A 13141-nucleotide genomic window follows, 5' to 3' on the forward strand; every position below is an offset into this window, starting at 1 on the left:
TTGAATCCCGGACCTTTTGATCATGAGAGATCTTCTTTCAGACGTCCTAAACCCCCTGAATTCATGATTTCTCCTGTGGCACATCATTTATTCCATGGAAAATTCAGAGCCTTTATATTAGTGATCATTTTAGACACCAGACAGGCTGCATTTATTAGCATTATGAGTTCAAACTCGTCAGGACTCCCTCTCTAATTAGCAACATTGATGATCCGTGTGTGTGTGAAGTGTGTGTGTGTGTGTCATTACTTGGTCAGCACTGCGATGGACTCTTAGTTATACATCTTTCTTTCCTCCACACACTTGGATAATTAACTAGCTTCCAAAATGAATTAGCTGTCAGTCCCCTGAATCCAGCTGTATCTTTTTCCTGTGATGTGACACTGAAAAATAACTTCATTGCTTTTGATCGTACGACTAACAATAAACAAAAGATCTCTCAATAATGCTGTGAACTCACTATGAACTAACAAAATATCTTTTTAAGTCTTTTCAAGGGGGAAAATGCTTCTATTCAGTGACAGATTTTTAGCATATCAGAGAACGTTCACATTGTTTTAGAGGATCTGTTTCATCATGTAGAGTTAATTACGGTCCTCAAATTCATTCCATTTATTTCGAATATTTGGAATAACAGCGCTATAACTTTTCACTGTTTGTATAAAAAAAAATTAAATAACAGTAGTACTACAAGTACTATTTGCTTAAATTCATTTAAATTGAATTGAATTTGTCAGTACTTCACATTTAAAGTGCCCTTATTTTGCTATATTAATGGTTCCTAATTTTGTTTTAGAGGTGTCCTACAATAGGTTTGCATGCATCCAAGGTCAAAAACGATTTCATTTTCTCATAATATACATTGTAGCATCTTCTCTATTCCCACAGTGTCTAAAGTGGTCTCTCTAAACTCCTTTCTGAGAGCCTACTCTGCTCTGATTGGTCAGTTGGCAGAGTCTATTGTGATTGGTCTATTGCTTACAGTGCGTGTCAGAACGGAAACACACATTACCAAATCTGAATTTCAGCTCTGAAGCTTGCCTCAGCGCTTCGGTTTTATCGTATCAAATCGAGCCCGAGTCCTCATCTCAGGACAGCGTCTTCTCGACATGTCGACAACGCAACACAACACGTGTCAAAGTAGATGTTGTTCGCGGGCAGCCAGTGAAGACCATAGACTGGCATTATGGAAATATGTTACAAGCCTATTTTGTATTTATCTATTTATCGTGAACTTTGAAATTTTAAACTTTGCAGACCTTTAACATTCTCAGACAGCTATATCACACACTACATGAAATGTAATATCCGGAAAAGCATAATAGGGGTTCTTTAAAATGTCTTTGATTTGATTTACTTAGTGTTAAACTATATGCTGTGTGTGTGTTTTGTGGTTGCAGGAGAAAGAGAAACTTTATGTGGAGCTGAAACACATCCTTGCTCGGCAGCCCGGTCCGGAGGCAGCAGAAAAACTGCAGGTTTATCAGCGAACTCTCCGGGAGAAGACCAAACAACTGAAGGTGCTTTAAAAACATCATCTTTTCTGGTCTCTTCTGTATAGTAAAAAAAAAGAAGTAATTTTACCAAATTAATTAATCTATTAACAGACCACCCCCCTTCCCCCTCCCCCATCCCCCCTTTATCTGTGATAGAGTCCTGCATGGGTGCGGGTACCCGATGGGTGACCCGCAAATTTTGCTCAAACGGGTGAAAAATATCCAACTGTGTCGGATACGGGTGCGGGTCGGGTCGGACACGAGCTGAACACGGGTTTAAAACAATCACATGCAAACGTAAAAATATATGCATATTTTTAGGAGCACATCTAAAAAAATATGCCTGTATTTCAAGTTGATAAAATAATTTAAAATCCACATCAGTTTATTTGTGCCCACGTGCCACGCCCTCCCAGGATCTATAACGTTACCTAGGCTACTTTCACTTTAAAAAATATATCATAACCGCGCGCGCAATCTGCTTGCAGTCGTCGAGATGGATGCTTAGGAGTTGAAGAAAAGAATAGCTAGTGGAGATTGTAAAGTTGTCGACAATACGTCATCAAAAATCAAGTCCAGTGTGTGGGAGAAATTTGGAGTTATCTGAAGAAAATATTGTGAAAGGCTTATTTGCTGCATGCATTTTCGTGTTGGATTATAGCCGTAAATGTGGAACTTCATCGCAGAGGAAGCACGCAGATAACTGTGGTAACAAACCAAGCAGTTCTATCGAGCAGTATTTTTCAAATTTAACGCTGTTAAGTAGGCTATGTGTGGTGTGCAGGGCGTGTTTGAACCCACAATTGTCAAATGTAGGCTAGACGAAATTGCGTGGCATATAGTGTTGTAGCCGCGTCTGTTCGATTGCTAAGATGTTACAAGGCTACTCAGTTTTACGTTTGCCATGTTCTTCATGTATCGGCCTTTTGACAGCTTCAGCTGAAGTTGTCCTTGTGTTAATTGTCGTGTAATAACTTATGTATGACCTGGCAATAAACATTTTTGTAATTGTGTCTATAATGTGATTGGCTAAACTGATTTTATTTCGGGGTCGGGTCGGGTGCGGATTTTAATTAGTGCTGCTGTCGGAAAACGGGTCGGATGCGGTTTTAAGCACTGCGGGTACGGGCGGGTGCGGATTTACAAAATCGGACCCGTGCAGGACTCTGATCTGTGATATATCAGCTAGATCCCACTTCCCACTCACTAAAGGGTTTTCTCCCATAAATCATTCCTCCTATCATTCCTCTCCCATCATCCTCGTCTCCTTATTCCCCCTCTCACCATCACACAAAATTAATAATTAGTTACTTCACCACTTAATTAAGAGTTCAGGTCCATCTGGAGACAGCGACCACTAATGTCATTTTTAATGAGTCAGTTCGGTTTAAGCTGCCTCGTCCTGTCCTATTAAAAAGGCGAGAAGCAGAGATGAGAGCGGTTAAAAAGTTATGAGCCTCTGCTGAGCCTTAGGTGACCTCATAATATCCATATGGTCTTGATATACGTTGATCTTTAAGCTGGGTTTGATCAGGTTTTTGCCATGTAATGGCTAACATTAGGATCTAGGAAACTGACCCTGGATCTGAAAACGAGGCAAACCTCCCTCTGCAATCAGGACAATATAGAAAGTGCTCCAAGTTCGCCATTTAAAAAAAAAATGGACGGGACAGACTTTAAAGACTCAAAACTCCTTAGCTCGGCAGATATTCTGAGCTGATCTATTAGAATATCTGCAGTGTGCAGTGTAAAACTCTCTGGCGCCCTTGAACTTAAAAATAACGGCCCGAAGGTAGGCATGGGGGGGGTTTGGCTTTCTGATAATTTATTGCCAAGCTTAAAATGAGTTGCGCACCGGAGGCATCACTGGCAAAGCTTTAAATAAACAAAGCTCAGCGTAATTAACATTAGAACAGAAGCCCTACTAATGAGCCAAACGGAAAAATCATCCCGTTCTTTGTTTTGATTGAAGCGTGTCCTCCCGTTCCAGCCTCCCTTTAAGAAATTAACATTAATTAACACCGGTCTTTTGACTCTCCATGATTGTTTGGAAAATGTTTCCAGAGTTTTGTCTTTATAAAATACCCATGCGAGTCAGAATATTATTATGCGCTTTATGAAAACCACACAGCAGTTGAAGTATTTTGTTCATTTGAAAAGTGATATGTGCCAAAAGTACAGTTTTTGCTTGAAAATTGGTTAAACAATGCAATTATTGGCCCAGTTCAACACCGAATCTGAATTTCAATCAAAAAAAAAGTTTCAATTGTTGTAGAAAAAAACCTAAAACTCTTTTTTTTTCAAATGATTTGTATTCAATTGTGTGGATGGAAAAACATTTAAAGTGAAAAACTGGTAACACTTTATAATAACGTTCAGTTGTAAGTCATTTATAAGTGGTTAGTTAATGATGAACTAATCATTTACAAAACATTCATAAATGAGTAGCAAGTGATATACTAACATTTTATGTATGTTTTGTAAATTCCATTGCAAGTCATTTACTAGTGATTAGTAAATGATTAACTAATTATTTACGAAACATGACTATGCGTTCATAAATGAATAAGTGATATGTTAATTACTGTATGTATGTTTTGTAGATTAAGTTATAAGTAATTTACAATTGATTAGTAAATGATTAACTAATCATATACAAAACATGAATATGCGTTTCATAAAAGTTTAATAAATAATGTAAAAAAAAATTATGTATGTATGTAGCAATTAGAGGGTGCAGAAAGTGTTGTAAATGCCTTGAATACACGTACAGATCATTTGTAACAGGTAAGTGTAAGACATTTACAAGTGATGAATAGTTTACACTTTAGATTAGGGGATGCAGAAGGTGTTGTAAATGATTTATAACACTTTCTGCATCCCCTAATCTAAAGTGTAAACTATTCATCACTTGTAAATGTGTTACATATACATTCATAGATAACATTTGTAGATCTTATGCCTTTTTGATTCTTGAAGTGGTAATCTACAAATGGAGTGTAAAACATTTACAAGTGATGAATAGTTCACACTGTAGATTAGGGGACGCAGAAAGTGTCGTAAATTATTTATTCAAGCGTTTACACATCTATAACAGGTGTTGAACACTGTAGTGTGTACTGCAGTGTAAGTGCTGACTGGTGAGGGTATAGACAGCTGTCTTCTCTGAAACCGATGGAGTCTAACCACTGTGCACCTGATGTGAGCAAAACATACAAAAAAAAGTAACATCATTTATTAAACATTTATGAAACGCATAGTCATGTTTTGTAAATGATTAGTTAATCATTAACTAATCAATTGTAAATGACTTGTAACACAATTTACAAAACATATACATAAAATGTTAGTGTATCACTTGCTAATCATTTATGAATGTTTTGTAAATGATTAGTTCATCATTAACTAACCACTTATAAATGACTTACAACTGAACGTTATTATAAAGTGCTACCGAAAAACTTTCATTGAACAGAAACATTATGAATGCCTGCTGTGCGCAAAATCCTTTCCTCTCTCACTTCCTGTCCATCTTCCTCCTCCTGTTCCTTTGATTACTAAGCTCTGGGCTGTCGGGTCACCCGCACTATGTGGGTGGTTTCGAGCACATTGGATGAATGACAATTAGAGCTTGACTGATATGTGCAAAGATTGACGGAGATCAATGAGATGCCGCAGAGGAAATCACTCCATTTTTTTGGGCTCGGAGGGAGAGATGAGGTGGCCGAGTGTTAAGCCGAACACATCCTCAGTGATAGATCACAACTGTACAACTAGGGCACATTTATAGCAAAGAGGTGCCTACTGAAGGGTGAGCGCGGCTTTGGGAAACATTTTAAAGTAATTGACAAATGGGCTCTTAGATGCTTTGCAATATTTAGATGGTGTGCAACATAACTGGAAGCACCAAAGCAGTGGATATAAAAGCTATTATCTACTTTTAAAGTTTTATCATGGTTATGGGGTGTTGTTCAGTAATTTATTTCTAGCTATTAATAACGTCTTCAACAGCGTGTACTTTTAGACTACTTAGATTACTCTCTCTAAAAAAAAAAAGTATTGCATTACTAAGTTACCACAAATTACTTTCTAAATCCAGTTGAACAATACAAGCATTGACATGAAACTGCTATTTTTTCTTTAAAAATAAATAATATAAAATTGCATAAATTATTCTAGGACTGACCATTATTTAAAGGGAGCATTTAAAGCGATTTTAACTTTAGACGTTAAATTATGATGGGAAATCCACTATTGTTTTATATAGAATTGTTCTAGTCTTTACAGTAGTTAAGTAATTAAATTACAGAAAGAAATAAGAGTAATCCCTTACTTTACTTTTTCAAGAGAAAAATAATGAAATGACAGGAATTGAAATGCTTGGTAATGGATTACACCCAGCACCGGTGTTGTTAGGAATAACGTGGAGTGCTTAATCATGGTGAATCACTGTGAAAATGTGTTGCTTTCATAAATTGATAATTTAATTAAAACCAGTAATGGTCAATAAATACTAAAATAAAAACTGCCAATAAATAATAAACGCTATATTGCTTATCACTTGACAATTAGTCTGGAAAGTTAATTAACCTACTAAATGTAGACTTTTTTTTAACCTCTGAATTAAACTAAGAAATTATATTTTTCATAAAGAAAATAAAGGCTAAAAAAATCTCATTGTCCATATATATATTTATATATAAAAACCTGCCTAAACTTCAGTTCAAGAAATTATAATGTGTACAGTACAATTTCATACAATTACATAATGAACTTTTTCATGCAGTTGACCTGTTTATGGTTGCCAAGCAAGTTTGCAACAACCAAGTGCATTATTACAGAATTTACATGACGTAAAGTCACAGACATGCACATATCAACTATTTTAACGGTTTCAAACATCAGATTTTTGATTGCACTAACACAATTTTTGACATGTTTTGAGGTCATCTCCAACCTTTTTTCATTTCTTCTACAGGCCTTAACAGCTGAGCTCAACATGCACGAGTCCCAAGCAGAAGACTACAAGTATGAAATCGAACGTTTGGCACATGAACTCCAGGAAGTCAAGAAAAAATTCCTCGCACAGAAACGGAAAGACCAGGAGTACAGGTGAGAAAGAAGGGTGTTAACCCAAAAAAATTACAATTCTGTCATTTACCCACCCTCACGTTCTTCTAAACCTGTATGACTTTCTTTCTTCTGTGTAACACAGAAGAACAACTTTTTAATGCTTAAAGGGTTAGTTCACCCAAAAATTATCCCATAATTTATTCACCCTCAAGCCATCCTAGGTGTACATGACTTTCTTCTTTCATCCAAACACAATCGGAGTTATATAAAAAAATGATCCGAGCTCTTCCCAGGTTTATAATGGGAGTGAATAGAGCTTTTAGAAGCTCCAAAAAGCGCATCCATCCATCATAAAAGTAATCCATACGGCTTCAGGGGGTTAATAAAGTCCTTCTGAAGCGATGCGATGAGTTTTTGTAAGAAAAATATCCATATTTATAACTTTATGAACTATAATCACTGGCTTCCGGAAACGGCCGTACGCGAGTCAAGTTCCGGCAGAATAGTGACCTCTCAATTTTGGGTGAACTACCCCTTTAAAAGCATCAGGCACCATAAATGAGGATGAGTAAGCATTTAAAAATAGCATTGTGTCAGGATTTCAGTGTGAGTGCATGTGGATTCAGGTGGAAGACGTTAATCCCAGATCAGCATAAAATGTAACATTATATCCACGGTTTAAGTCAGACCAGCAGAAAGCTCTCATAGTGTTTGTATGTGCATGGTGTCTGTGTATCCATATATTTCATGGCACTGACAGAAAATGACCTTCAGTATTGCCAACAAGAAGACATGAACGGCTGCCTCTGACACGGACGAAAATGATACCTCAAATAACGGTGAGAAAGGAAAAAGGCATTTGGAGCTGGAGGGAAATCAATGAGCCAGTGAATTGGAAAGATTTCTCTCATTTCGACTCTGTGTTCTTGGGAGCAAATTGTGACACCGAAAATTATAGAGCGACGCAAAGCCGGGATGTATTACTCAGAGAAAAGCGCTGATTAGTAGGACCCTGCCAAGTTCCACTGCTATTGGCTTTCGATCGAATGAAATTATGACTAATCGTGTGGTATTTTAGAAGCATGTCTGTTGTTTAACCTGGGGAGTCTTATTTTCTAAAGCACTTGCTTAGGAGAGCATTGATTTTTATGTTTGCAATATGCTAACCACTACGGTTACCCAAATACACAATTATCACAACTATTCAAGTCACATCCAGAACTATTTCCATTCAGAACACACTCTTAGGGCCTTCATTCGTGAAACACGAGCAGAGGAAATCTGCATGTAAAGCCATTCTTATGTTAATGGACCGGTACAATTTACATAAGAATATTTTTTACAATGATTCAAACACAAATTAGTTTCATTAATAAAGGCAATTACACTGCACATGTTTCTGTCTTTCAGAAAAGTAACCATCATAAAATTGACGGTTATTCCCTGTGAACCATATTGTTATACACTGTAAAAAAGAAAACATTGATTTTATTGATATCTAATCAATAAAATTGAGGCAACAGATTACAAGCAATATTATTAATTAAATTTAACAAATTAGAATTGAGTAATAATTAATCAAATTAATTCCTTAAAAGTTAACCATTTAAAATGAGTAAAATTTACAAAATATATTTTATTGCCAACATTGAAGACAGCTGGTGTTAACAAGCAGAATCACTGAAGGAGAAAACCATAATTAAAGTCACCATTATGGAGATCAGTGTGTGTTTTAGTTGGGCTCTTGACCCTTAAATCATTAACTTTAAGTTTTGTTTGGCTGCTGTACATGAGTTATAACAGCCAGATGAACAAAGAGAAAAGGTGATCTGATGGTGATGGTTGTGTGTTCATTTGACCTGAGTAATTTTCTGAAGACTTTGGAATGTAATGGTTACTTTACTGAAATGAGGAACCCTTTATGACGAATGTCGACCAACAAATGCGACCTTTGGAGAACACATCCTTCAAGATAAGACGCAGCTGACATTTTTTTGTTAGAGGTTGACACATCTATGACAACAGATCGCATGGATCTGGTTTTGAAGCACAACTGCCTTACTTCTTGTAACACCACAGAATGTCCCACTGCATGTTAATGATTTGTTGGTAGACCAGTATTAGGAAAATGCCTGGTTGCCTTTACGTGGTGTCTTAATAAGAGGAAAATTAAATAGCATCCGTCATCTCTGGTGATCTACAATTTCATAACTGAATCCCAGAGAATGACTAAGCTGACTAAATATATAAGCTGAGTTTAATGATTTACTTTTCTCGGATAAAAGTTCTATCAGTCCTCACAGTAGATTTATTATCTGTGTTTGATCTGTCTATTAATCATAGTAATGAAGTAGAAATAGTTACACTACCAGTGAAAAAAAGTTTAGGGTTGTAAAGATGTTTAAATGCTTTTAAAATAAGTTTCTTATTCTCACCGAGGCTGCATTTATTTGATCAAAAATACAGTAAAAAAAAATATATATATATATTGTGAAATATTGTTAGAATTTAAAATAGCTGTTTTATATTTGAATATATTTAAAAATATAATTGATTCCTTTTTATAAAATTTTCAGCATCATTACTCAAGTCTTCAGTGTCACATGAGCCTTCAAAAAGAATTCCAAAATGCTGATTTGCTGCTAAAAAACACACAAAAACAACACGTTTCTTATTATTATCAATGTTTTTTGTGGAAACAGTGATATTTTTTCAGGATTCTTTGAGTTCAAAAGAAACTGCATTTATTTGAAACCAGCAGGTCTGGGAAATCTAAACAGAAGGCACTATATATATGAGTTTTGAATGTGTTTTTAGATATACAATAAATCTGATTCCTTTTTGGCTTCATAAACTTTGTGAAATGTTGATGATGTAATGTGCCATGACATTTGGCTCATACTTCAGAAGTCTCCCGCTATCCTGTCCAGGAAAACAGTTTGCATATTTATCAGATATAATATTCATAAGGTAATAATGCGATTACCATGTCCATTTTACCAAGGTGTCGTACAGTTAACATAGTTTTCTTGCGATCTGTTTCTCATAAAAACGTCCAACAATATTTACTAAGTAGACTAAGTAGACCAAAAATCATTTTCGGAGCTCATATCTTTTGTCTTGTTTGTAACATACACAGCCTTGAACCGTTTGTCTGGGTCAACTGCAGACATCACTTCCTCCTCTGTTTTGAATTCTCCTGGCTGCACGTTTAAACATTACACTTAAGCCTTGCTGATGGGCAGGATATTGATTTCCTTTTTTCCCTCTGACATCTCATGAGCTCAGACCAATGACTTAATTCTACACAAATCCCACATCGGTGTTTTCACACCAAGTAAAACTAGTCGCTCATAAGTAATGGAGAAGGTCTTGTTTTCTTCACACCAGAAGAAGGATGAAGGCATTTAGCTGAAGGACAGAGATATTTAAGGAAAGCAAATAAAGTGATTTGCAGTTCATTTGAGACAAGACAGCTGAATTGAAACAGCTCTGTGATTAAAGAAAAGCACCTTGATATGTAACTGAATCTTGGCTACATTGAATTGTGGAGATTGGAGAATAAATGATTGATTGATTGATATTAAGGTTTAAGCAAAATCACCATGTATGTAGTTAAAAACACTGTGCTATAGCAAGTGTAACAGAGTGATTGTAGCTTTAAAGTATTTATCTACTTTTTGTTAGTAACAGTTTTAGCCAACTACTTTTTTTCTAGGGTAACCTGACTTTAGTTTAAAGTCACCATTTTTTGGGCTTTTAGTTTGAATATGTTAGCCTTACTGTTATCTATAAGCTAGTGTGCTCCAAAACTTTGACAAAATGCGCATTTATAAGATTCAAAGATACAAAACTTCAGTCTCTTACTTCCGCCATTATGGATCAATGATTTTCATGACATCAAATGCTCTCTTGAATCTGAAGCCCCGCCCCTACATTATAAATAGACGCTGATGCTGCAGCTAAAATTGGTCACTTATTCACACAACTACTATTTTCTACATGGTTAATGGAACATAGTGCACTATATAGGGGATAGGGGATGATTCAGACGATGTATATACGCTTTCCATTGGGGTAAATTAAGTCTGGTTTCACGTGGACCGCCGCTGCGCGCACACAGTCTGCATCATATGCGCGAGTCGGCGCAGACCACAAAACGTATCGGACCCTTTTGAATTCTGCTCTGAATGCTGTATTTTAAAGCAATATGGAGGAGATTATGAGGAGAAATGGTTAGAGATTAGGAGGAAACTGCAGCTGTGATATAATCTAAACGCTATTGGCTATTTTAATAAAGGGGAGGAGCTGTTCGATATGTCCCGCCCTGTCTTCCTGTTTCAGTGGAAATTACATCAACACATTAGATAATGCAGCACGTTTCAAGGCACTTCAGTGGACCTTTAAGTACTTTAAATAATGAGTAGGTTGGCAACACTGAATGCTACACGCTATGAGTTTTTAGACCACATTGAAGGAAGCAAGGATGGTCAAGCATTTTAAAATAAGGCAGGAGATGAGATGAACACGTTCGCGTGGCATCAAGGGGGTAGAAATCTGCTTGCCTAGCTTGTTTTAACCGTTCTGGTTAGCACATGTCGCAACCCTTCCTGTCTACATTCGTAATGCAGAAAATCTTTCATGCTTAAAGTAGCAATTATAGCAACATCAATGAATAGATTTAGATGGGTCAAAATGAGTCAACGGAGGGATATTGATGGTTAAATGGTTGAATAAATAATGCAGGACCTTGGTGTATGTGTAACTGACCAGTGTATTGCCATTAAGCCTAATGCAGTGGGGTTCAAAAGCCTGACTGTTAGCAAAGATAATTTGATCTAATTGACTTTTCACATTTCCGGGTTTCTCAGAAGCGGAAGTCGTCAACCCTCTCACTCACTCCCTCTAAATCACTCGCAAATGCGACCAGATTTCATGCTTGGCGACTACAAAATGTCTTTAATTAGTCAATAGCTAGTACAATTTTACTCGCCTGTGATTGAGATGGCACACTGCATATGCACTTTCGGCGTTGTGGACTTACAATGGCTGCCACGTGCGCGTGTCATGCCCATTAAGTCCATGAGATCGTAGGGTGTCCCATTTGTCATTTTAGGTTTCAGAAGGGTTCTCATTTCAACCAGATGATCCCACAGTAGCTGCACGGATCTCAAGCTGTCTGGCGGACATCTCGACATGGATGAAGGAACATCACCTGCAGCTCAACCTGGCAAAGACTGAGCTTCTCGTCCTCCCTGCCAATCCGTCTCTACAACACGACTTCACTATCCAGCTAGACTCATCATCAATCACCCCATCAAGGTCGGTCAGAAATCTTGGAGTAACAGTTGATGACCAGCTGACCTTCACAGAATCAGATCACATTTCAAAGACAGCTCGATCATGCAGGTTTGCACTGCACAACATCAGGAAGATCAGGCCTTTCCTAACTGAGCACGCAACACAACTTCTCGTCCAGGCCCTGGTCATTACTAGGCTTGACTACTGCAATGCTCTTCTGGCTGGACTTCCATCATGTGCAACTAAACCTCTACAAATGATTCAGAATGCTGCAGCTCGTCTTGTCTTCAACGAGCCCAAGAGGGCCCACGTCACTCCTTTGTTCATCTCAATGCACTGGCTACCTCTCTCTGCTCGCATCAAGTTCAAGGCATTGACGCTTGCTTACAGATCTATCACAGGCTCAGCTCCCTCCTACTTTCACTCACTCCTACAAGTCTACATCCCTACCAGAAGCCTTCGATCGGTCAACGAGCGACGTCTCGTTTGGCACAGAGAGCCAAAAAATCACTTTCCAGAACATTCTCATTCACAGTTACATGCTGTTGGAATGATCTCCCCACCCGCATCCGGAATGCAAAATCCCTGACAACATTCAAAAGAGAGCTGAAAACTCATCTCTTCCGTGAGCACTTAACCTCATAAAAAAAAAAAAGTAAATTCTCACTTATCGGGCTTATGCTACTCTGAATAATGCCTGAACTTCGTATTTTGAGCACTTCTTGCGTTGTTTTTGCCTCTTCACGATGACTCGCTTAATTTAGTCCTAATTTGTAAGTCGCTTTGGACAAAAGCATCTGCTAAATGACTAAATGTAAATGTAAATGCTCACGAGCGCCCCCCCTTTTCGGTCGATATGCGCCCTTCGATGCGCACTTTTGCCAAGCCCGCACTGATCCGGGACAGTCCTTCCGACGTCACGAAAGTGCAGACTCGTAAGAAGACCGCGAGTGCTTAGGGTGCCATTTGGAACAGGGCCATAGTATGATTGATTCCCGATCGGGCCAGTGCTGTATCGTCATGAAAGTTTTTCATTTGCACATGTTTGAGATGTCTTTCATGAGTTGAAATGCTCACGAAGAAGAGTGCTGAAGAGCCTGAGCCTGAAGAGTCTGAGAATCTACTTGCACTTCAGAATGCTTTTATGATGCAATATTAATGTAAACAGCCCACTGCAAACACCCTTGTAATTCGCTTCAAACTTTTCGAACTTTATTCGAAACGGTTATTTTATAGAAGGTTCTAGTGGCGTGTGTAACGCATTGGAAGCA

The 13141-nt window shown here is 37.6% G+C and overlaps 1 protein-coding gene across 1 annotated transcript in view; it reads left to right on the top strand.

Annotated features, from left to right (window-relative positions):
- cfap58 (cilia and flagella associated protein 58) overlaps positions 1-13141 on the top strand; it is a 151844-nt gene that overhangs the window by 116802 nt on the left and 21901 nt on the right. The window contains exons 16-17 of the mRNA XM_084402206.1: positions 1401-1520; positions 6475-6608. Of these exons, the coding sequence (XP_084258332.1) occupies positions 1401-1520; positions 6475-6608 (254 nt within the window). The remainder of the gene's footprint in view (positions 1-1400; positions 1521-6474; positions 6609-13141) is intronic.

Source organism: Rutilus rutilus (assembly GCF_951802725.1).
Source record: "Rutilus rutilus genome assembly, chromosome: 2".
Lineage (NCBI taxonomy): Eukaryota > Metazoa > Chordata > Actinopteri > Cypriniformes > Leuciscidae > Rutilus > Rutilus rutilus.